This window comes from Phyllobates terribilis, unplaced genomic scaffold (genome assembly GCF_046119375.1).
Source record: "Phyllobates terribilis strain yellow unplaced genomic scaffold, ASM4611937v1 Scaffold_3__8_contigs__length_932513732, whole genome shotgun sequence".
NCBI classification, from domain to species: Eukaryota; Metazoa; Chordata; class Amphibia; order Anura; family Dendrobatidae; genus Phyllobates; species Phyllobates terribilis.
The window spans coordinates 465,303,964-465,330,273 of record NW_027362763.1 but is presented as its reverse complement, the minus strand read 5'-3'; the positions used below and the strand labels follow the sequence as shown (position 1 = coordinate 465,330,273).

The 26,310-nt window shown below is 43.8% G+C and overlaps 1 protein-coding gene across 4 annotated transcripts in view; it reads right to left on the bottom strand.

Moving 5' to 3' along the window:
• CRYBG1 (crystallin beta-gamma domain containing 1) overlaps nucleotides 1-26,310 on the bottom strand; it is a 431,371-nt gene that overhangs the window by 54,803 nt on the left and 350,258 nt on the right. For all 4 annotated transcript variants that reach the window (XM_073675786.1, XM_073675787.1, XM_073675789.1 and 1 more), the window contains one exon: nucleotides 4,093-7,525. In XM_073675786.1, coding sequence (XP_073531887.1) covers nucleotides 4,093-7,525 — 3,433 coding nt within the window. The remainder of the gene's footprint in view (nucleotides 1-4,092; nucleotides 7,526-26,310) is intronic.

Sequence of the window (26,310 nt, the reverse complement as noted above, 5' to 3'; positions counted from 1 at the left end):
GGCGCCAATAATGGTGATTGGTCAGGGCCGCGGCCATTCAGCAGAGCGGTGTTTAAATTTGGCGGCAATAATGCTGATTAGTCGCGGCCGGCAATTTGGCGGCAATAATGCTGATTGGTCGCGGCCGGCGATTGCGACCAATCAGCAGAGCGTTGTTTAAATTTGGCGCCAAGCTTGCTGATTGGTCGCGGACGCCAGACGCGACCAATCAGCACAGCAGTGTTTAAATGTGGCGGCAAGATCGGTGATTGGTCGCGACCGCTATTTAAATGTGGCGCCCAAATCGGTGATTGGTCGCGGCCGCTGCCCGCGACCAATCAGCAGAGCGGTGTTTAACTTTAGCGCCAAGATTACTGATTGGTCGCGCTCTTCGCATGCGACCAATCAGTGAATCGTATTGGTGAGGACCGGGGAGCGCCGCTGCCTGTGCGGCTACTTCCGCTGCGAGAAGCCAGGAGATGAGCGACTGCTCGCAGCAGAAGTATCCCGACCCGCAGCGCCGCTCCCCGGTCCTCCCTTGACACCCTAGCCGCTGATGTCCCCACAGTATCCGCATGGTGTTACAAAGGTCCGGACATTTGGCGCGACCAATCACCGATCTTGGCTTCACATTTAAACACCGCTGTGCTGATTGGTCGCCGACGCTGGGCGCGACCAATTACCGATTTTGGCGCCACATTTAAATAGCGTCCGCGACCAATCAGTACAGCAATGTTTAAATGTGGAGCCAAGATCGTGTTTGGTCGCGGCCGATATTTAAATTTGGCGCCAAAATCGGTGACTGGTTGCGGGCAGCGTCCGCGACCAATCAGCACAGTAGTGTTTAACTTTTGCGGCAAGATCAGGGATTGGTCGCGGGCCAAGACCGCGACCAATCACCGATTTGTGCGGCACATTTAAATAGCGGCCGCGACCAATTGGATGTCAGCGCCGCTCCCCGGTCCTCCCTTCACACCCTAGCCGCATGGATGTCAGAGCCGCTGCCTGTGCGGATACTTCCGCTGCGAGAACCTGGGACATGAGCGGGCGCTTGCAGCAGAAGTATCCCGACCCGCAGCGCCGCTCCCTGGTCCTCCCTTCACACCCTAGCCGCATGGATGTCAGCGCCGCTCCCCGGTCCTCCCTTCACACCCTAGCCGCATGGATGTCAGCGCCGCTGCCTGTGCGGATACTTCCGCTGCGAGAACCCGGGACATGAGCGGGCGCTTGCAGCAGAAGTATCCCGACCCGCAGCGCCGCTCCCTGGTCCTCCCTTCACACCCTAGCCGCATGGATGTCAGCGCCGCTCCCCGGTCCTCCCTTCACACCCTAGCTGCATGGATGTCAGCGCCGCTCCCCCCTTCACAGCCTAGCCGCTGATGTCCCCACAGTATTCGCATGGTGTTACAAAGGTCCGGACATTTGTGTTAAAAATTGCTGATTGGTCGCCGACGCTGGGCGCGACCAATCACCGATTTTGGTGCCACATTTAAATAGCGTCGGCGACCAATTAGCGATTTTTAACACAAATGTCCGGACTTTTGTAACACCATGAGGATACTGTGGGGACATCAGCGGCTAGGGTGTCAAGGGAGGACCGGGGAGCGGCGCTGCGGGTCGGGATACTTCTGCTGCGAGCGCCCGCTCATGTTCCGGGTTCTCGCAGCGGAAGTATCCGCACAGGCAGCGCCGCTGACATCCATGCGGCTAGGGTGTAAAGGGAGGACCGGGGAGCGGCGCTGACATCCAATTGGTCGCGGCCGCTATTTAAATGTGCCGCACAAATCGGTGATTGGTCGCGGTCTTGGCCCGCGACCAATCAGTGATCTTGCCGCAAAAGTTAAACACTACTGTGCTGATGGGCAGCGTCCGCGACCAGCGATGAATCACCGATGTGGGCACGAAATTTAAATATCGGCCGTGACCAATCACCGATCTTGGCTCCACATTTAAACACCGCTGTGCTGATTGGTCGCGGACGCTATTTAAATGTGGCGACAAAATCGGTGATTGGTCGCACCCAGCGTCGGCGACCAATCAGCACAGCGGTGTTTAAATGTGGAGCCAAGATCGGTGATTGGTCGCGGCCGATATTTAAATTTGACGCCCAAATCGGTGATTGGTCGCGGGCAGCGTCCGCGACCAATCAGCACAGTAGTGTTTAACTTTTGCGGTAAGATCACTGATTGGTTGGGTCCGAAGACCGCGACCAATCATCGAATCGTCTTGGTGAGGACCGGGGAGCAGCGCTGCCTGTGTGGGTACTTCCGCAACGAGAACCCGGGACATGAGCGGGCGCTCGCAGCAGAAGTATCCCGACCCACAGCGCCGCTCCCCGGTCCTCCCTTCCACATGGAGGTCAGCGACGCCGGCGGACCTTCCGCTGCTACCGGCCGGGAGATGAGCGCCTTGCGCCGGTCATCTCCCGGCTGCATCTCCGTCCCACAGATGGGTCCGGCGGTCGAGGTCCTTCTGCTGTTACCGGCCGGGAGATGAGCGCATCGCGGCGCTCATCTCCCGGCTGCATCGCCGCTGAGCTCCGTCCCGCAGATGAGCCGCTAACGGCCGTCATCTTTTTTCAGAAATCCCGCGGCGCTGATGGGCCGCTGCCGGACCAATGAGCGACGCGGGATTTCCAGGACAGACAGAAAGACAGACAGATGGGATAAGACAATTATATAGTAGATGCCAAGGAGGTGGGAGCAATTTAGCTGGAAGGCTGGAACCTAACAATGTTGCTTTTGAACTTTATGGAAACTTCTGAGTCTATATTTAGTTGTTTGTTATTTTAAAAGCCATATCTGTAAGATACGTTCTCTCATATAATTATATAAAAATGCAATTATATAAAACGGTTTACTTAATTCACTGGCCAGATCAAAATGGGCTAATGGCCTATTGAAGCAGCAGCCATAATCTTCCACAGAAAAGAGGATATAATTTACTTCTTTTGTATGTATTAATCATTATTGTTAAACATAATGGGGTAAACAGTAAAACTCTAGTAGATGAATCACTCCAACTAGGTTTAAGAAAAATTTGTACTAGTGGGTTCAGAAAAGTACCTTAGGCTATATCACCTCTGCATTGTGTGGTGATGCCTACATTCTCTACAAGTCCAAACAGAAAAGCAGAGCCCTATTTCAGACAGATGCATGGATCCCAATGCATGCAATGGGATCCATCAGCAACACTAGTTTTGGGGTTCTGTTTTATATGGAAACCACAATGCAAACAGAGCTTTAGTGACATGTCAGAGTTTATACTTTTCCTGTACAGTAATTCTAATAAAAAGTGAATATCACTTTCATTTCAGAAAGTTATGTGATCCTGATTTGTTATATGAACATATCTGTAGTAACTTTGATGCCTTCCTGTATGTATACATGGGTGTGTCTATATATATATATTGCAATAAATGCACACTTTGTGACTTGGGTAAAAGGGCAACCAGGACTTCCCCATGCGACATAGAGGGAGTTAATGAACTGCAATAAAGATGGAAAAACTGGTGTGTCAACTATCATGTGTTAGACTTTCTGCTGTGCAATGGTGAAGTACAGTCCATTAGACATTTCTAAAAGTGGTCTGTGCAGTTTACCTAGGTTTTTGCAAATTTCATATATGAATATTCTATTGTAGTTATAATCTACCTGTAGCATGTATGTACCTGTAGTTAATGCTGTTCATCAATTAGCCCCACCTAGCCACCAACCAAATATCTGAATACTATGTGCTTGCAAGAACAAAAAGTTAGGACAAAGTAAGATACTAAGCAAAACAAACCATAAATGGACCAAAGGATTACATTAACATATGCATCATTCCAAGTTTGTATTTCTGTCTGTGAACATATGTAAACAGATGTTATAAATAATATTAAAAAGGAACAATGCGCTTTCTCTTACTCTCAGCTGACACTATTGCTGTGATTTTTCTGGAACCCCAAGTGGCTTGCCTATCTCCAAAAACATTTTATTTCACTGTGTAGCTAATAAGTACAGGTCCACCTAACACTGCCTATATTGCCAATTATGTATAACAGAGGTGCGTTAGGCAGAAAGCATGAACATGGCAGCTGCTACAGCAATGCAATACTCAAACAGCACTCACCTCTGAGCTATCTGGAATGCTTTGCTCTTGGCCCTTAAAATAAAATATCTCTGAGGAATCAGGTTTGTCAAGTGCCGAAATGCTGTCAAAAAGGGGTGCTGTTCTGTTCCCTTCAGGTGTGGAATGATTTACATCTAGGTGGCCATTAGAATCAGGTAGTTTAAGTGATAAGTCACCGTTTGCTTGGATATTGCCTTCCTGGTTGCGGTCCATGCTGTGCACAGGTATGGATACTGACTGCTCTGCAGAGTCACTCAGCAAGAATTCTGAAGACGGCTGAGTGAAAGCACCTTTGCCTTCTTTAACCGATGTATGAGCTGTCGTTACAGAGTCTGTAGTTTTAAGATCACAGGTTTTGCCTGAGGGAGTAAACTCCTTCCGGGGTGTGTCAAAGGAGGTAGTTATTGTGCTGACAGTTGTTACAGAAGGGGAGAAGACGTTCTCTTCAGACCTTGCTGCAAAGGGTGACTTAAAGCCTGAATAAATTGATTCTATTCGGGATCTCTTCACAGCTAAATCAGTCACATCTGCATTTTCCTTGTCACATGTTTCCTGTGGTATGGAAAGTGGTTCTCCTTTTGATTTTAGAGATTTCAAAAGCATGCTTTGTGCAGCAGATGCCCGTTTTGGCTTTAATTTCTCTGCAGTTTCTTTGCTTTGCATCTTAAATAATGCCATTGGTGCAAGTTCCTTTGCCCTATCCTTCTTTCCTAAGCCAAAGGAGAATGCATCATTATCCAAGATCTTTTCCAAGTAATCCTCACGGATAGGTGGCAAACCGTAATATGGACCTGGCGATTTCGGAGCTCTGGGTTTTTTTCTTTTCTGAGGCAAATTAATGGGGCTTTCTAGCCTTCTGATGGTTTCAGCAAATTTTTCCATGTCAGAAGATGAATCTAAAGTATATTCTTCACTTGCCACAGAGTCATTAAAACTGGTTTCAGGGCTAGATTGCACGTTTGTGAAACTTTGAGTCACTCTATGTTGAAGGCTTCCATTTGTATAGGTAATGGCATGGGAGTCAAAAAGGTATCCATTCTCAGGTACCGTAGGGTCTGGAATACCAGAATCAACCACATTCCTATTAGGAGTACTTTTGTTATCGACTTCAGTAGAAACTATAGCTTTATTTATATCATCTGTATTTAACAGATTAACTTGCTGAGCTTTAGTGTTCGTATGCTTTTCAGACATTTCTTCTACACCCGCAACATTATTTTGTAACTCTAACTCATTCTCTCTACTGGAACGACTGAGTGTGCTGTTGAAATCCCCTTGATGCTCATTACTTTCATATATAGATCTATCATCCTTTGCCGTTTCTGCTGGACAGGAAACAATACCCTTTGTAAGGTCTGTTAATATTTTAGTGTTAGGTTTTGAGAAATTATTCACATCATGGAAAAAGGTTGACTCACTTTCTTTGTCAGAGCCAGTTGAAAGCTTATTCTGTGGTGAGAAGTTATTGAGAACAGAGAACTCACCAGATTTTAGCTGGGAGCTTTCTGAGGACGCATGTACACCATCTTCAATTTGTGGAAAAGGATTTTCTGTATATAAACCTTCTAATTTTGCTCCATCACTGGCTTTAATAGTACCTATTGTAAGGTTTTGCAAAAGATGATTTTGCTGATCAGAGATAGTTTGTTCCTGTCCTGCTGGAATAATTGCATTTAAGAGATCCGGCTCAGCAGTTGCTCCGCTTTCCTTTTCACTGTGAGAAAGGTCTGAATTTCCATGTAATGAAAATTTTTCCTGAATCGCTTCTTGATTGGATTGCTCCTTAATTGTATCTGGTAATTGTTTAGCGGTATCATGTGTGATTTCCATTTTTAGTTCATTGCTGTCTACCACATGGTTTGCCTCCAAATCTGTATTTTCCTTTGAAACATCTTTGTCATCATGATTTAGAACGTCTTTAGGCTGAATTTTCTCTGGAGCCATTTCTTTTTTAATTGACTTCTCTGTGTGTTTACCGTCAGATGTTGGTGTTTGAGTTTCTCTTTTAACTTCAGTCATTTCTTTACTAATTGGTAAATCTACCTCTTGGCTTCCTTCAGAATCTGTATTTTCCCTTTGGACATCTTTTTTTGAATTGGGATTTAAGTTTTCTTTGGGGTGAATTTTCTTTATGCCCATTCTTGCTTTTGGTGATTTGCCTGTGTCTTTACTCTTAGAAGTCGCTGCTTGAGCTTCAGTTTCGGCTCTAATTATTTCTTTACTTGTTAAATCTACCTCCGGGTTTCCCTCTGAATCTGTATTTTCGTTTTGAACACCTTTGGAATTGCTATTTGAAACTTCTTTGGGATGATTTTTTTCTATATCTATTTGTGCTTTTGGTAACCTTGCTGTGTCGTTTTTCACAGAGGTTGTTTTAGCTTCTCTTTCAGCTTCAGCTGTTTCATTACTTTTTTGTAAATCACCCTCTTGGCTTGTTTTTAAATAAGCGTTTAACTTTTTAAGATCTTCTTTGGCATCGCCAATTAAAGCTTCTTGGCTCTGGATTTTCTCGGCTTCCATTCTTGTTTCAGGTGACTTGCCAGTGCTTTTTCTCTTAGAGGTTAGTGTTTGATCTTCTCTTTCAACTTCAGTCATTTCTTTACTGTCACTGAACTGTAACTGCTCGGTACTGGATGATACTGTTGAATGTAAAGATGAACATACGGCATCCGAATGCAGTGTCTTAGACTCTTTAGTTAGACCCACATTGTCATCTTCTTTTGAAACGACAGCATCAGATGGTTCTTTTATAGAGTTATGTTTATTACCCATATCTGGAGGATCTTTGGGTGAAACAGCACCACCTTCAGAATCCGCTGAAACTGCAACTAAATAATCAGAAGTATTCTCAGGTGACTGTGTTAAAGTGTTCTTGGTATGTTCATCAAGCTTTGAACCATTGGTCTGTGTACTTATACTCTCACCTAAAGCATCAGAATTACTGTTTTTTTCAGTAAGTTTCTTGTGTTTTTCATTCTTCTCTGAAGGCAAAATATTCTCTCTTAAAATCTTATCTGGTACTGCTAATTCAAAACCATTTTTTCTGTGTTCCATCTGTATCTGGCTTGGTGAAGTTACAACTGTGCCTTCTTTCTTTTTATCTGCCTTTATTTCATGATGACCATTTTCAGCTTTTTTCCCAATACTATTACTAGAAATGCTGGATTGTTTACCCAGTGAGCTATTTTCTTTTGACACAGACCCCTTTACCTGTTTCCCAAAGTTAAGTTTGGTTCTTTCAACATATTTCTTTTGGGAAATGTTTTTTGTTGCATAGAAATCAATTTGCTTATGACTTGTTCTTTTACTCTCAAATAAGGAAACTTTGCTTGCAATGTTTCCTTTAGGGATTATTGCTTCGATGGTACCTTCTTCCACATTATCAACAACCTTAGACTTAATTGGCAGTTCCACATTCTTTGGTTTTGGAGGGCTAAAAATAAGAATGAAATTGTATTAATTCATAGTTTCTAAACTTTAAGCAGCCTAGTTCAACAAATCTCATACATTTTTAATCTTTAACCGATATACACAAAAAATTGCTGAAAAAAGACATTATGTTACCAGTTATAAGATCTTGCAAATACCAAATAAGGATAAATCATTCAGGCTAGAGTTTTATTTAACATACCAATCCAAAATTAAATTGAACTGTTTTGTAAGGACATAAAAATAGTCAAAATAAAAAGCAACAAATTAATTAAAATCTGCAGCCCAATAGTAAAATCATAAGACAGTAAAAGATAGAAAGAAATTTACCGCCCATAATGTAAAACACGTTCTATATTTATCCAGGGTACCAAGTTTGAAATGTAGTAATTCAAGATCAAGTAACTGAATTACCAGCTAAACTTATAATGTGAAAAAAATGAGCCTCTAATGGCTAGGTTATACCATAACAATCTACAAGTAGAAAATCTTTCAGGGCTGAGAAGTGTTGGTGTCAGTAAATTGGAATACAACTGGTGTCAGGTAGATAAGTATTATCAAATGGTCTATCAGTCAGCTTAGTTTGCATTTTTAAAGAAAAATCTGAAAGCTATAGCCTATTACTCCAGGGATTTACTAGAATGTTGTGATGTGACTTTTTTTGTCCTAACATGTCCTTTAAAAGGGCTTGTCTGAAACCTAACATTAAATTTCATATTAAATGTCTAAAATTGTAATTTTAACAACAGATTTTTAGTGCCCTTCAATTAAAAATTCCATACCGTTCCCTCTCCACTCTAAACTTACATTTTGTTTTTTTTTCTTATATTTGATGTCATTTTGCGCGAGTCTCCCAGTATGTACTGGGGATTGTCAAAAGGAACTTTATGAGGGAACATAGTTGCAGTCACTGCTGCAGCTGCTGTCACCACCCTAAAACAGGATTTCATCAGAAACATCCTTTCCAGGAGCTGGGCTAGTCTCTGCTATATTGGGAATGCGCCCGTACTCTGTATGCGCTCGTTCGTTGCTCTATTACTTTCAATCCGCACCGCCGGCTATAAAGACAAGTTGTCACTAAATACTTTTGATTAAAAAATTGAGAATGCAAAGCTGTAAAGTTTGATAGGAAAAATTAACTTAAATTTTGAGATGTAGACTCATTCTGTTTGCTAAAGGATCATGCTATACATACTCTGCTTAGGAATAATAAAAAAACAAAAAACATATACTCGGCGTGCTGCAAAAAACATGGATTCCCTGAAAAACCGGACATGCAGGATATGGGACAAAAACAAATAAAAATAAGTATTAACTGTGCTGCAAAAACTTTTATTCCAGTGGTGAAAAAAAAAGTAAAAAATGTAAGGTAGTTCTGAGTATCACAGTGAAATGAATTGCAGAATGACATTCATGAAGTAGCATTTGTCAGTCTACAAGTTTTCAAACGCAGTCAGACTTTATGGTAAGACTCCCAGCCCACCTTTAGGAGCTAATGGATGCATGATGTTCCAGGAAAGTCAAAAATAATGCTGCTACAGGCAGGATTTTTGGTTAAGTGTAGAAGTTAGATCATGTGGTCTTCCATTTAGTTCACAAAATAAATATTCCTTAGGACAGACCATTAATGTGTGATTGTTAGAGGTCTAAGCAGCCACACCAACAGAACAAAAGGGTTATTGTAGTACAGTTGGCACATACAGTAACTGTTTTGAACAGTGATTGGCGGCAGTGGTCATGTAAGGATAGTCAGAATGTAATTACCAGTATTTGCTCTGGTAAAAGACACTGCACAACTTACTTGACTACGTCACGCTGGCGACTCACATGGGCACGCTAAGCACTACCCTACTCACTGCAGTCATTGCCCTGCTCTACCCAGTCATGGGATGTCTCGCTGAGCTGCCTCTTGCTGCATCCTCCTGTTGCTGCTGGTAAGTGTCCACTTGGCTATAGGGAGGTGTGACTACTTGCAGCAGGCATTTAACTCCATTGTGTCCTGCAGAGGTGAGATTCTCTGACCTATCCCCAAGCAGCAGGGGGTTTATTGAGCAGCTCCCCCCACCACTCCTCACCTGAGCTGAGGTTCTAGTTCAATCTCTGTCTAGATTCCTGGAGGTGCACTTGGGTATTGTCTCTCCTGTTTTTTGACCCGGCTTGCCTACTAGTTTATCCTGAACTCTCCGCTTCTGACCTCTGAACTCGTACTACCTGTCCTGACCCCAGATTATCTGACCACGTCTTTGCCTCTGTCCGCCTGTACCTTGTACCATGTCTCTGACCCTCTGGTCAGTTGCTGCAGACCAGGGGACTGCCTGTCACGCTAGGTATGGGGAGAACCCAGCGTATAACGACGGGAAAAGGGGAGGGAGTCCTACAACTAGGGAAAGAGAAAGTGGAGACCCCTAAACATATCTAACGACAAACCCTGACTCCCCTATAGACCTTAAATAGGTTCTGCACCTATCGCCGAGAAGGAAACCTGGCCCTAGCAGACCCTAAGGCTAGGCCCTAGGTAGGGAGCGGGAGGGGAGAGCACTAAGTCAGCCCAACTACAAACTAAAGTACACACAGAGGAAACAAGCAGGGGAATACACTTAGCTCCAAGATGACACCGGAGCACAGCAACAATCCACGAAGGAACTCCAAGGTAATTCTAGCCGACTACTAGAATCGAAGGCCTGAATAGGTAACACGTTATCACCAGCAACTCTCTGAGGATCTGCGTATTTAAGGACACAGCAAGGAAGTGCTGATTAACAGCAGAAAGGTGAGGAAACCTCAGGGTCCTAAATGGAAAGGTATAATCCCCAAGCAAGGTGAGGATCACCGCTGGGTCCTAAAGAGAACGAAATCATAAAAGTATCAGGGAGAGGTTTGTAAGGCCAAACGCAGTGACCTTCACAGTCGGACGCCGTATGACTGGCTTTCAACCCTCACACACCCGTGACACTGCCCTGGAGTGATTCCTGGTAACAAAGGATATCCTCACCATTAGAGGCTCTAGTAAGTACCCGGTATTCACTTAGTTACGCCCCTCCAGGGTAAGGCCGGCCCAACGAGCAGTGGGTCCACACCCACCAGTGTTAGACTTACAACACATGATGGGACTTGATAGCGGATATATGCTGCCCTATTCAAGGGCAGCATGTATCAGAAACTGGCTGTAAGATGTATGTTTGATGTGGGACCCTCCTGTCCAACTTGCCTTCCATCCGGCTTGGTCCCTGGGGGCTTTCAGAGAAAAACAAATGTTTAAAATGTTGTAGCGTTTCAGAGTCATACTATTCATGGATAGAGCAACACAGATCAGCGGTCAGGATCCCTTTACATACAAAACTTAATAAAACAGGTTGGGAGTTGCAGTTCCATTACAGAATGCAGCTCTAAGACTAATAGACTCCATATGAATTCATGGAGTGAAGAAGGAAAGGAAATATGTCTAGAAGTTGTAGTTCTACAAGACCTGTAGAATTTGACAGATCTTATGACAGATAGCCCTAGTTAATTGTGACATTTAAATGAAACAAGAAGTTGTGTCCCAACCCTTTATAAATCTACAGACAACCATAAAATGGGTATGGGAGGCACCAAATTCCCTAATGACAGCTAATGTCAAGGGAATGAAGATCCCTTATTCTGCAGCTTTCAGAGGCGGCTTAAAGTGCTGTGGATTACAGTGACGCTATGTAAGCAAACAAAAATAAATAACTCCCACCCCCCATTGAAAACAAATATAGTTTGGTGCAGGTTGGCATGTATATGGGAGGGGGGGGTTGGGTGGGATAGCTGTTATAGAGCTATGGCTTTTAAAGGGAATCTGTCACCATTTTGGAGTTATCAGACCTCTACTATGGCCATACAGGGTATAGAAAAGTAAATCTATACATACCTGTATGGCCCATAGTAGAGGTTTGATTGCAGAGAAAAGCGCTTTAATCAATTCTATTCTGTACAGTCTTGGGGTCCGTGGGATGCCAAGAAATCCCCGCCTATGTGCTTATTATTCCCCAAAATCCCCGCCTATATGCTTAATTATCATATTCCTCCCCTCCCCTGCACGTAGAGCGCGGTTTGCTTCATCCCAGCCCCGTCTGCCTGTGCACTGCGCTGCAGGGTTCTATTGCGCAGGTGCCGGGGAGTCTGTCCCGGCACCTGCGCAATAGAACCCTGCAGCGAAGTGCACATGCAAACGGGGCCAGGATGAAGCAAAGTGCGCTCTATGTGAGCGGCGCTTTGTGCATGCCTGGGAAGTCAGGGAGAACAGTGCACGTCACAGGTCCTGTGACAGGGCCCTGTGACGTGCAGGGGAGGGGGGAATATGATAATTAAGCATATAGGCGGGGATTTGGGGGAATAATAAGCACATAGGCGGGGATTGCTTGGCATCCGGAGGACACCAAGCCTGTACAAAATAGAACTGATTAAAGTGCTTTTCTCTGCTCTCTACTATGGGCCATACAGGTATGTAGATTTACTTTTCTATACCCTGTATGGCCATAGTAGAGGTCTGATAACTCCAAAGTGGTGACAGATTCAATTTAAGTCAAAATTTTACTAAAATACAGTTAAATACTGTCAAAACCATTATTATACCTCCACATCTTTGTAGCACTTATGAGGGATTTCACGCTGTCAACAGACTACAGAATGGCTATTTATTTTATGTTTATGGTGTATAATATAAATAAATTATATATATTTTTTTTAAATGTAGAGGACATGTGACAGGATGGGGTTTCTATTGCTGAAGTTATAAAATGATAACTAAATAAGGCAATGCACCAAGCTCTCCCTCGCTTAGGAGGTAAAGCATATATGCATAATATCTTGTCATCCTAAGAGGTTCTCCAGTCTAGTACCGGCTTCATTCTTACTGTATTGAATAACTGCTTCCATTTCTGAGTACAATTAATCTGTGCACACAACCACAAAGTCTTGTTGTATCACTTGTCTGCAGATCAGATTTCTACTTCTTATACACATTGTCTGCACTTTAAATTATTTATTTGCACAAACATAAAAGGGTCAACCCATTAATTACACTCAACGCTATTTTAGTAGGCTTAAATATTTGCCAAGCCAAAACGTCTAACAGGGGCTTTCTTATCCTTTATTACATTTACCATTCGTGTACAATGTTTAGCCATTGCCTAAAGAGTAACTAAACTTTAATTTTAATGATTTTGACCAGCATAATAAATTATGAAACTTTGCAATCACAGTATTCAGAGATTTGGCTTCATTTATGATTGTGTGTAAGTAACTTCCAAAACCTGTTTTCTTCCGTCTACTTGCTTGCCTCCTGCTGGATTGATACCAGAGCCCTACTCCCTTAGTATGTACTTGGAATATGGATTCTGACAGTGAAGGGGTTGGCATTTTAGGAGCATGCTCCCTCCTGAACAAACCAGTGAGTTCATGTGTCCTCTTCTGAGCTCTCAGATGAAACACGCTCTGCCTCCTGCACAATCTCTACAGAAAGCTTGCACCCAGAGCAATTGAGCTCAGCCAGCACCCTCACCAGCCCCTGTATATTTAATGGAAGTACTGGGTTTGCTTCCACAAACACCCTGTTCTCATAAATCCCTAATTCCCCTCATCCCAGTAATATTGGATACTGAGGAGGACACATAAACTTACTACTTTGGCACTTTAGGCACATGCTTGCTCCTGTGCAATCACTTCACTAGGAAGATCTGCTTGGTTCTGCTCTGGTATGAATGAAAAACAGCAGGCAGGCAAATAGACTAATGAAAATCAAGGTTTTGGAAGCTACTTGCATACAATATTTGTAGAGCAATGAAAACAAATCTCCTAATAAAGCGATTTGCAAAGTTTCAGAACTTATGCTTGACAAAATTAGAATATATTTTTTTTCCTGCAATGATTGGGTATGCTGGCAACAGTTAGCAGATATAACAAAGTTCAATGAGTGCTGTGATAATTTTGCAGTCTTCACATATTTTTCAATCTGGTGTTAATATTTGCAATGTAAAAAAATTTGAGCCTTATAAAGCTAAAGCAACTTTTTAAAGAAAGATGTTCCCAAATAGTGTTGAGCAAATTTGTTCGGCATTTCAAATTCCAGCGTGGCAAATTAGGGATGTTCATGGGAGGGGCCGATTTTTTGGCACGAACAAGCCGGAATCACGAACACGAATTTGAAATGCCGAACAAATTCGCTCAACACTATCCACAAACAGCAGGTGTTCACCCTCCCTGCGTCCAGCAATCTGCATCCGTCCGTTACTCTGATCTCAACATTAAGGCCGGGGTCCCACTAGCGTATGGTATCCGATGCTATCACATCGGATGCGATATGCTAATGACATTCGGCTCTCTCTCTGCTGGGAGCGTGAGCCGAATGTCAGTGCTCTGATCCTTTCACACAGAGAAGATCGCAGCATAGCTACGGAGGAGACAGAGAAAGTAATTTCTCCATCTCCTTTGTTGCTGACATAAGCGGGTATCACACTGCACTCGTGTGATAGCCGAGTGCAGTGCGATGTTTCACACACACCCATAGGCTTATATGGGTGCGTGTGATCCAAATGCAGCATGCAATCACAGCATGCTACAATTGTTTTCGCATGCCGAATCGGCATGAGAAAATAATTGCAGATATGAGCTGCCCCATGGGTTAACATTCGGCCGAGTGCAATCCGTTTTTTTTTATCGGATTGCACTCGTCCGATTACATTATAAGTGGGAGCGAGCCCTTAGGTTAAAGTAGTGACATTGTTAGAACCTTGCTGTTAGGTTTTTTTTCCTTTGCTGGTCACATGACCTTGTTGGCCTATTTAATCCTGCTCCGCCCTTCTGGCTTTGCTGGACTCCATTGTATATCTACTTTCTAGCTAGCCTGTGCTCTGTATCTAACTCTGTTAGTTTGCTTGGTCTACGGACCTCTAGGTTCTATCTATTTTGTTTGTTCGTCTGTCTGCTACTATTTCTGTTAGGAGGTGTCCCATATTCCTCCCAGTCCTTAGTACTTGTAGGGATTCCCTCCCCAAATCTATAGGTCTCCGTACAGACTAGATTAGGACTTTAGCAGGTCTGATCGCAGGATCAGGTTCCCTGTTACATCGTAGGGATTCAGCTGAGTCTTATAGTAGGGACAGATCTCCTCTCTTTCCTTAGCTTTGGTAGCAGAACATAACAGTAAGTCCAGCCTGTAAATTCTCTAAGGAAAGATTTTTTTTTTTGTTCCATCATGGTGTCGGTTCAGGATTTGGCTAAACACCTGCAGGGACTCTCTCTGGAAGTGGCCGAGCTCCGTCAGCACGTGAGTAACTGTCCTGGAGCATATTTCTTGGAGCCTAAGGTATGTTTGCCGGATTTATTTTTTGGTGAACATCGAGAATTTTTTTCATTTAAAAATGCTTGCTTATTATATTTTCGTTTGAGACCCAAGTCCTCTGGGGATGAATCCCAGCGCGTAGGGTTCATAATGTCACTTTTGCGCAAAGAGCCTCAGGAGTGGGCCTTTTCTTTGCAACCTAGTGATACATGCTTCAGATCAGTGGATAGTTTTTTTTCTGCTTTAGGACTATTATATGATGATCCTGACCGTGTGGCATCAGCTGAGACTGAGTTGAGACGTTTAAAACAAGGATCAGGTAATATGGAAAAATATTGTACACATTTTCGTCGTTGGTCCACTCAAACAGGGTGGAACGATTCTGCTCTGAAAAGTCTATTTCTTGCTGGGCTCAGTGAAAGGGTTAAAGACCTGCTAATTGCTTATCCTACACCTGAGGATTTGCAACAGGCTATGCAATTAGCTATACGGGAGGATAGGAGACTGCGTGCTAGGGTTAATGAGAGCAAATCCTCTGCTATGTCAGTTTCTGGTTATGAGAATGTGTGTACTAACAGTGGTGAACCGATGGAGATTGGATCGGTGGCACCTCGCTCTCACGAAAAACACCGTCGTTTTTCAGAAGGCTTGTGTTTCTATTGCGGGAAATCTGGTCATTTGATTAAAGGCTGTGAGCTTCGTATGAAGAAAGAAAAAAAAATGGTCAGTCACGCCCGTATTGCCTGTTTAAATTCCAAGGGTGTATTTTTAGCTGCTTCCACGATTGCTCAGGAAAAATTAATGGAATTTCGGGTGTTTGTTGATTGCGGGTCTACACTGAATGTAATTGATGGGGGATTCGTGGAAAAACTCAATTTAAAACCTGAACCTTTATCATCCCCCATTGCTGTGGTTTCTGTGGATGGTTCCCCTTTGAAGAATATTACTCTCAAGGTCAGTGAATTTCCTCTCACTATTAATGGTGTTCACCATGAGAAATTGGATTTGGTAGTGTTGAATAACTTGCCTTCTCCAGTAATATTGGGTTTGCCCTGGTTAAAATTTCACAATCCTGTACTGGATTGGTCTACCAGTGAAATTAAATCCTGGAGCCATAAATGTTATGACAAGTGTTGTAACGGGCGTATTGCAGCTTTGGATAGGGGAGAATTGCCTGTTCCTATTCAGGATTTTTGGAGAGTTTTTTCTGAGAAGGAATCGCAGGTTTTGCCTCCCCATAGAGACTATGATTGTTCTATTGAATTTGTCCCTGGAGCGACTCTTCCTAAAAGTCGTTTATTTAACCTTACTATTCCTGAGAGGAAGGCTTTGGAGGAATACATACAGACAAGTTTGGCCGCCGGTCACATTAGGCCCTCTAAGTCTCCTGTGGCAGTTGGATTTTTTTTTGTAAAAAAAAAGGACGGCGGTTTACGTCCTTGTCTGGATTTTCGTGAGATTAACAAAATTACGGTACGCAATCCTTACCCACTGCCATTGATTCCTGATCTGTTTAACCAGTTATTGGGGGCCAAGTGGTTCTCTAAAATTGACCTTAAGGGGGCATACAATCTGTTGCGCATGAAGGAGGGTGATGAATGGAAGACTGCTTTTAACACTCCTGTGGGTCATTTTGAGAATCTGGTTATGCCTTTTGGTCTTACTAATGCTCCTGCATTTTTTCAGAATCTGATTAATGACATCCTTAGACCTTTGATCGGTAAAAATGTGGTTGTGTATTTGGATGACATTTTGATTTATTCGCCAGATCTGGAGTCTCATTGGCGGAGCGTGCGTGAGGTATTACAGTTATTAATGGACAATTCGCTTTTTGCTAAGCTGGAGAAATGTGAGTTCGCTGTACAGAGAATTAGTTTTTTGGGCTACATTATCTCCAGCAAAGGTTTTGAGATGGATCCGGTTAAGGTTCAGGCTGTGCAGGAATGGCCTAGGCCTATTGGTTTGAAATCAATACAGAGGTTTTTGGGTTTCGCCAATTACTATAGAAAATTCATAAAAAATTTTTCTAGTATTGTCAAACCTCTGACTGATCTCACCAGGAAAGGTGCTGATGCGGTTCAGTGGTCTTCTGAGGCCATTGAAGCTTTTGTGTATCTCAAGGAGAGGTTCACCTCTGCTCCCATCCTTATGCAGCCTGATGTTACTAGGCCGTTTTTGGTTGAGGTTGATGCTTCCTCTGTGGGGGTTGGCGCAGTATTGTCTCAGGATAACGGGGATGGATTACATCCCTGTGCATTTTTTTCAAAAAAATTTTCGGAGACTGAATTGAATTACGATATTGGTAATCGGGAATTATTGGCTATTAAACTCGCATTTGAACACTGGCGCCACTTCTTGGAAGGTGCGGAATTTCCCGTTCAGGTTCTTACGGATCATAAAAATCTGATATATCTTGACGCTGCCAAGCGCCTGAATGCCCGTCAGGCTAGGTGGGCACTGTTTTTCTCGCGGTTTAATTTCTCCGTTACTTACATCCCTGGTACTAAGAATGTTAAGGCGGATGCCTTGTCTCGCAGTTTTTCTCCCATAGTCGGTGCTGAGAAAGAGGAAAACATTTTACAAGAAGGTGTTGTGATAGCTGCTTTAGACTCCGTTTTGGAAGATGAGATTCTTAAAGCTCAGGAGAATGCCCCATCTAACACTCCTCATGGGAGGTTGTTTGTGCCTGGGACTTTTAGGAGAGATTTGTTTGTTGAGTGTCACGAATCTCGGTTGGCAGGTCATCCCGGAATCTCTGAGACCAAGAGACTGGTGGGTCGCAGTTTTTGGTGGCCTGGATGGCAGAAGGAAGTCATTAAGTGGGTGCGCCAATGTACTATATGTGCTAGATCTAAGTCCTCACATACTCCTGCTGCGGGGTTGCTTTGTCCTTTGGAGGTCCCCAGTGCTCCTTGGACACATTTGGCTATGGACTTTATAACTGACCTTCCCCCCTCTGAGGGTTTTACTGTCATCTGGGTGGTCGTGGACCGTTTTAGCAAGATGTGTCACTTGGTTCCCTTCGTCAAACTGCCCTGCGCTAAAACTCTCGCTAAGGCCTTTGTCAAGGAAATTGTCAGACTTCATGGCGTTCCTACTGACATTGTTTCTGATAGGGGTCCTCAGTTCGTGGCTCGTTTTTGGCGTGCTTTTTGTGACAGGTTGGGAATTCATTTGTCGTTTTCGTCCGGATATCATCCTGAATCTAATGGCCAGACAGAAAGGAAAAACCAGGATGTTGAGCAGTTCTTGCGTTGTTTTGTGGCAGACAATCAAGAGGGGTGGTCTGAGTTTCTGCCACTTGCCGAATTTGCTCTGAACAATCATACATCTTCTTCTGCTGGTTGTTCGCCTTTTTTTTGTTGTTCTGGGAGACATCCGTCGTTTGGGTCGTTCTCCAAGTTGGGATCTGCCGTGCCTGAGGAGGAGAATTTTTCCGGTGATTTGGAAAGAGTTTGGACGGATGTGCGTGGTAATCTTCAGGAGGCCAACAGAAAATCTAAAGACTACTTTGATAGGAAACGACAGGAGGTTTTGTTCGCTGTTGGTGACATGGTTTGGTTGTCCTCTAGGAATCTGCGGTTGAGGATTCCTTCTAAGAAATTGGGTCCCAAGTTTGTAGGGCCCTTTAAGGTGCTTCAGGTTGTCAACCAATCTGCTGTTAGGTTGGAGGTTCCTACCTCCTGGAGAATTAATCCGGTCTTTCATGTCTCTCTGTTAAAAAAAGCTGTTGTGTCGGATGGTGACGCCTCTGCCTCTGTTCCTCCGGTGGTGGAGGACGGGGAATATGAAATTTCTCGCATCCTTGACTCTAGACGGTATAGAGGTAGTTTGCAGTATCTTGTGGCCTGGAAAGGTTTCGGACCCGAGGATAACTCTTGGGTGAGGTCAGATGATGTTTCCGCGTCCAGACTTATCAGAGCGTTTCACAGGAGATTTCCTGATAAGCCTGGTCCTAGGGGATCCGGAGGATCCTCTTAGAAGGGGGGGTACTGTTAGAACCTTGCTGTTAGGTTTTTTTTCCTTTGCTGGTCACATGACCTTGTTGGCCTATTTAATCCTGCTCCGCCCTTCTGGCTTTGCTGGACTCCATTGTATATCTACTTTCTAGCTAGCCTGTGCTCTGTATCTAACTCTGTTAGTTTGCTTGGTCTACGGACCTCTAGGTTCTATCTATTTTGTTTGTTCGTCTGTCTGCTACTATTTCTGTTAGGAGGTGTCCCATATTCCTCCCAGTCCTTAGTACTTGTAGGGATTCCCTCCCCAAATCTATAGGTCTCCGTACAGACTAGATTAGGACTTTAGCAGGTCTGATCGCAGGATCAGGTTCCCTGTTACATCGTAGGGATTCAGCTGAGTCTTATAGTAGGGACAGATCTCCTCTCTTTCCTTAGCTTTGGTAGCAGAACATAACAGACATCACATAGATTGACTACAGCGGTGATGCGCACTGTCTGTCTAAGAGTGGCTCTGACCAGTACATAAACTACATGGTAGTCCAGACACGGACCATAGACAGAATTTTCTAAATGAAGCCTATTTAAAAACGGCTGAGATTTCTAAAAACAGTCAGTGCAATATTTTTATTGAATCTTCTGAAATAAAAGCTGAAAGTCTACACTTCACATTCGGATAGCTTTGTTTCAAATCCACAGCATTGGTGTACAGAGGCTAAATGAAAATGTTGTCACTATAAAGATACCTCTGCATTCAACTGTATATGTATTTAACACACATTTAGTAATCATGCAGTGATGCAGTACATTAACCCCTTCACACTCCATGATGTATTATTACGTCATGCAGCGTGTCAGAGACTTTGTAGTGGACTCAGAAACAAAGGCCGCACTACACAGGGAAGATAGCGGTTATATAGCGAGCATCTGCTTTTAAAAGCGATGAGCGACGTGCCCACTGATTGACTGTGGCATTTAAGAGGTTAATGGCAGCAATCACTGACCACAGCATTTAAGTGTCGTGATCCGGCTCAGACGTTGGTTTGGGCGCCCATGGGTCCCCTGCAAAGCGATCACAGAGCCTCTCATGCCTGCCCGTCATGTGACCAAATGATCGCAGGTTCAAGTCCCTTAAAAGAACGGACAATGTAAAAATTAGAAAAACTAAACGTTTTGAAAAAAAATATATAAAAATTCAAATCATTCCCCTTTTCCCCAGTTAACAATACAGGAATGTAAAAAAAAAAAAAAAAAAAAAACAGTAAAAAAACACATATTTAGTATCGCAGCGTACAGAAAATGTCACACTAGGTATGGGGAGAACCCAGCGTATAACGACGGGGAAAGGGGAGGGAGCCCTACAACTAGGGAAAGGGAGATTGGAGACCCCGAAGGAACTCCAAGGTAATTCTAGCCGACTACTAGAATCCCAGGTCTTAATAGGTATAACACGCTATAACCAGCAATTCTCTGAGGACCTGAGTGTATTTAAGGACACAGCAAGGAGTTGCTGATTAACAGCAGAAAGGTGAGGAAACCTCAGGGTCCTAAAGGGAAAGATATAATCCCCAAGCAAGGGGAGGATCACCGCTGGGTCCTAAAGAGAGCGGAATCATAAAAGGATCAGGGAGATGTTTGTAAGGCCAAAAGCAGCGACCTTCTACAGCCGGACACAGTATGACTGTCTGTCAACCCTGACACACCCGTGACAGAAAACTTCAATCCATCAAAACATAAAATTAAGCTGATCAGTAAAAGCCGTAACCCGAAAGGAAAAAAAATAACCCCACACAACTGTGGTTTTTCAGTTGCCACAATTATGCTGAAAAAATGCAGTAAGAAGCGATCGAAGCATAGTCTGTACCCCAATGTAAAGCCGGCGCCCCTGCATGGTTCTTCTCCCTCCTCCCAGCAGGGACGCCTAGAGGCTCACCGCCACGGCTGCGTCTCCTGCTCCGGCCTCCGCCACGGCCTCCTGGTTCCAGGGCTCACACACGTCACGCAAGTCTCCCGGAAACGTGCTAAGGGCGTGCGCGCCCACACCCCGCTTCTTAAAGGGTAGTGCACGCACTCAGGAAATGCCCCCAGCCTATAGCTGGGAGGCATTAGGTATTTAAGGCACCCTCCATTGTAGGTCTAGCTTGTCTTTAACCTACTAAGTTCGTTGTCACGTCCTGTGTTTCTGTACCCATCCTGCCCACCAGTACCAGAGTCTGTCTTGTGATTTTGTAACCCCCCTTACGTACGAGGCATTCTGTCCAAACCTGAAACCTGATCCTAAACCCGTCCCGTCTGAATCCACACCGATATCCATTCTGCCAGTGATCTTAATCCTGTCCTGCTTGCTACTTCGAGTTCTTACCTGCCTCCTGACCCTTGGGCTCAGCTGCTGCAGTATTGGGGACTAGTATTGGGGACTGCCCTGGAGTGGTACCTAGCAGCCACCTGCAGCTGAAGCCTAACCTCACCATCAGAGGTTCTAGTGAAAACGAGGTAGCCGCTTAGCCACGCCCCTACAGGGCAAGTCCTGTCCATGGCATCGTGGGTCCACACCCACTAGCATGACACCTAAAATTGTATACATAAAAACAGCAGCTCACCATGACAAAAAAACAACAGCTCCATTGATGGCAATATATATAATAAATAAAATACAGTACCGACCAAAAGTTTGGACACACCTTCTCATTTAAAGATTTTTCTGCATTTTCATGACTTTGAAAATTGTACATTCACACTGAAGGCATCAAAACTATGAATTAACACATGTGGAATTATATACTTAACAAAAAAGTGTGAAACAACTGAAAATATGTCTTATATTCTAGGTTCTTCAAAGTACCAACCTTTTGCTTTGATGACTGCTTTGCACACTCCTGGCATTCTCTTGATGAGCTTCAAGAGGCAGTCACCGGAAATGGTTTTCACTTCACAGGTGTGCCCTGTCAAGTTTAATAAGTGGGATTTCTTGCCTTATAAATGGGGTTGGGACAATCAGTTGTGTTGTGCAGAAGTCAGGTGGATACACAGCTGATAGTCCTAATGAATAGACTGTTAGCTGCTTTTTTCTTGCCATAATACAAATTCTAAGTAAAGAAAAACGAGTGGCCATCATTACTTTAAGAAATGAAGGTCAGTCAGTGCGAAAAATTGGGAAAACTTTGAAAGTGTCCCCATGTGCAGTTGCAAAAACCATCAAGGGCTACAAAGAAACTGGCTCACATGAGGACCGCCCCAGGAAAGGAAGACCAAGAGTCACCTCTGCTTCTGAGGATAAGTTTATCCGAGTCACCAGCCTCAGAAATCGCAGGTTAACAGCAGCTCAGATTAGAGACCAGGTCAATGCCACACAGAGTTCTAGCAGCAGACACATCTCTACAACAACTGTTAAGAGGAGACTTTGTGCAGCAAGCCTTTATGGTAAAATAGCTGCTAGGAAACCACTGCTAAGGACAGGCAACAAGCAGAAGAGACTTGTTTGGGCTAAAGAACACAAGGAATAGACATTAGACCAGTGGAAATCTGTGCTTTGGTCTGATGAGTCCAAATTTGAGATCTTCGGTTCCAACCACCGTGTCTTTGTGCGACGCAGAAAAGGTGAACAGATGGACTCTACATGCCTGGTTCCCACCGTGAAGCATGGAGGAGGAGGTGTGATGGTGTGGGGGTGCTTTGCTTGTGACACTGTTGGGAATTTAGTCAAAATTGAAGGCATACTGGACCAGCATGGCTACCACAGCATCTTGCAGCAGCATGCAATTTTCGTTTAGTAGGACCATCATTTATTTTTCAACAGGACAATGACCCCAAACACACCTCCAGGCTGTGTAAGGGCTATTTGACCAAGAAGGAGAGTGATGGGGTGCTACGCCAGATGACCTGGCCTCCACAGTCAGCAGACCTGAACCCAATCGAGATGGTTTGGGGTGAGCTGGACCGCAGAGTGAAGGCAAAAGAGCCAACAAGTGCTAAGCATCTCTGGGAACTCCTTCAAGATTGTTGGAAGACCATTTCCGGTGACTACCACTTAAAGCTCATCAAGAGAACCTAGAATATAAGACATATTTTCAGTTGTTTCACACTTTGTTGTTAAATATATAATTCCACATGTGTTAATTCATAGTTTTGATGCCTTCAGTGTGAATGTACAATTTTCATAGTCATGAAAATACAGAAAAATCTTTAAATGAGAAGGTGTGTCCAAACTTTTGGTCTGTACTGTATATATACACATATATACACTGCTCAAAAAAATAAAGGGAACACTTAAACAACAGAAAATAACTCCAAGTAAATCAAACTTCTGTGAAATCAAACTGTCCACTTAGGAAGCAACACTGATTGACAATCAATTTCACATGCTGTTGTGCAAATGGAATAGACAATAGATGGAAATTATTGCCAATTATCAAGACACCCTCAATAAAGGAGTGGTTCTGCAGGTGGGGACCACAGACCACATCCCAGTACCAATGCTTTCTGGCTGATGTTTTGGTCACTTTTGAATGTTGGTTGTGCTTTCACACTCGTGGTAGCATGAGACGGACTCTACAACCCACAGAAGTTGCTCAGATAGTGCAGCTCATCCAGGATGGCACATCAATGCGAGCTGTGGCAAGAAGGTTTGCTGTGTCTGTCAGCGTAGTGTCCAGAGGCTGGAGGCGCTACCAGTAAACAGGCCAGTACACCAGGAGACATTGAGGGGGCCTTAAGAGGGCAACAACCCAGCAGCAGGACCGCTACCTCCACCTTTGTGCGAGGAGGAACAGGAGGAGCACTGCCAGAGCCCTGCAAAATGACCTCCAACAGGCCACAAATGTGCATGTGTTTGCAGAAACGGTTAGAAACAGACACCATGAGGGTGGTATGAGAGCCGGACGTCCACAGATGGGGGTTGTGCTCACAGCCCAAAACCATGCAGGACGCTTGGCATTTGCCACAGAACACCAGGATTGGCAAAGTCGCCACTGGAGCCCTGTGCTCTTCACAGATGAAAGCAGGTTCACACTGAGCACATGTGACAGACGTAACAGAGTCTGGAGACGCCGTGGAGAGATATCTGCTGCCTGCAACATCCTTCAGCATGACCAGTTTGGCAGTGGGTCAGTAATGGTGTGGGGTAACATTTCTTTGGAGGGCTGCACAGCCCTCCATGTGCTCGCCAGAGGTAGCCTGACTGCCATTAGGTACCGGGATGAGATCCTCAGATCCCTTGTGAGACCATATGCTAGTGCGGTTGGCCCTGGGTTCCTCCTAGTGCAGGACAATGCCAGACCTCATGTGGTGGGAGTGTGTCAGCAGTTCCTGCAAGATGAAAGCATTGAAGCTATGGACTGGCCCGCCCGTTCCCCAGACCTGAATCTGATTGAGCACATCTGGGACATCATGTCTCGCTCCATCCACCAACGTCACTTTGCACCACAGACTGTCCAGGAGTTGGCGGATGCTTTAGTCCAGGTCTGGGAGGAGATCCCACAGGAGAGCATCCGCATACTCATCAGGAGCATGCCCAGGCGTTGTAGGGAGGTCATACAGGCACCTGCAGGCCACACACAATACTGAGCCTCATTTTGACTTGTTTTAAGGACATTACATCAAAGTTGGATCAGCCTGTAGTGTGTTTTTCCACTTTAATTTTGGGGGTGACTCCAAATCCAGGCCTCCATTGGTTAATAAATTTGATTTCCACTGATTATTTTTGTGTGATTTTGTTGTCAGCACATTCAACTTTGTACAGAACAAAGTATTCAATGAGAATATTTCATTCATTCACATCTAGGATGTGTTATTTGAAAAAAACAAAACAAAAACAATAAATAAACCTACAAATGTTTAGTATCTCCGTAATCATACTGACCTGGAGAAACATGTTTACAGGTAATTTTTACTGCATAGTTAATGCTGTAAAAACAAAATAGCAACATTGTGCTTTTTTTTTTTTCACCATTTCACTGCACTTGGAATTTTTTTTCCCCTATTTTCCTTTACTCTATATCAGGGATGTCAAACTCAAAGATACAGAGGGCCAATGAAAAACTGAACAAAGTCACAGGCCAACCAATATACAGAATAATGGGCCCCACAAAGTCCTCCATACAGAATAATGGGCCCCACTTAGTCCTTCATACAGAATAATGGGCCCCACATAGGGGTGGTGGTTCTGGAGTCACGGGCCAAATAAAACCACCCTGTGGGCCAGATTTGGCCCCGGGCCAGAGTTTGATATGTATATACTATATGGTAAAATGAATGGTGTCATTCAAAACTACAATCCGTCCCGAAATAAAACAAGCTGTCATATGTCTATGTAAATACAACAATAAAAAAAATCTGGCTATTTTATAAGGCAGAGGAAAAAATTAAAATGTAAAATCGAAAGTTGGATGCCGAAGGAAGGGGTTGAGAAGGCATGTATTATTTATGCCTACAGCCCTTTAGCCATTATACACCATTACATGCTCAAAGTAATAAATATCCCTAGTGTTGAAGAGTGGGCTCTTTTTTTTTTTTTTTAAACAGCAACATAGGATATATCTGTTGATCCTAATTTCAATGTAAAAGGTGAATCTTCATTTGAAACCACAGGGCAAAATACATCAAGATATGCAAATATATTGTAGATGTCTGTTAGAGAATGGTAAAGTGCAATGTGCTTCCTATCGAAGGTATAAACATTAATCTTAATTGCTGCATATAACTGTTCTCAGCAAAGGATGGCACGACTTACAAGTCTCCTTACGGCAAGATAGACATGTGTTTTTGCAGAAAACTGATAACCAATTCTATTCAGCCAGTCATAAAATGATATCCTTGTACTGACCAACATTATAGATCCTGCATTGTGCAGCTTAAACCTGTTTTATTAAAATACGCTCACAGTAAAGAGTTTTTCTAAGTGCTTGTAGGCATGCTGCACCAGAAAATACAGTGCATCACTGACATTGGTGAGTGAATGATCATAGCCCGACAACAAGCTACAAGCTTGAACTACAACAGCTCTAGTAATACGGAACAAACAGGAACAGCACAGCAGATATGATTAATTAGCTGGAAGCATTCGCACTTCTCATTACCACAGCATTTTTGTTGTATACTAAACTTGCTTTCAAAAGGTTTTCTCATTTTTATTTGTGCCATTTATTAAAGAGCAGGTCCACTACCTTGACTCAGTTACTGGTTTTGCCATAAATGCTTAAAAGACAATGCCCCTAAATAACCCGTACAACTTTTCTGACAAGTTTCATGTTGTCTTATGCCTTTCTGCTTCACTTCCTGTGCCCTCACTGCCCTGGCACCAGCTCTGTTGTCATAGTGATCACTTCCTCTTCAGAATCCTCTGCTCCTTACTTACTACACTGCAGATCATTCCTTGTACTGAGCTGCAAGCCAGCAATGAGCACAGACCTGTAACTCCACTTACACCCCTCCAACGCCTCCCCAAGCATTACATACAGGCCCAGCACGATCTCCTGTACAGAACACTGTTACAGGGAATAGAAGTAATGCTCAAAGCAGCATTACACCAGCCCT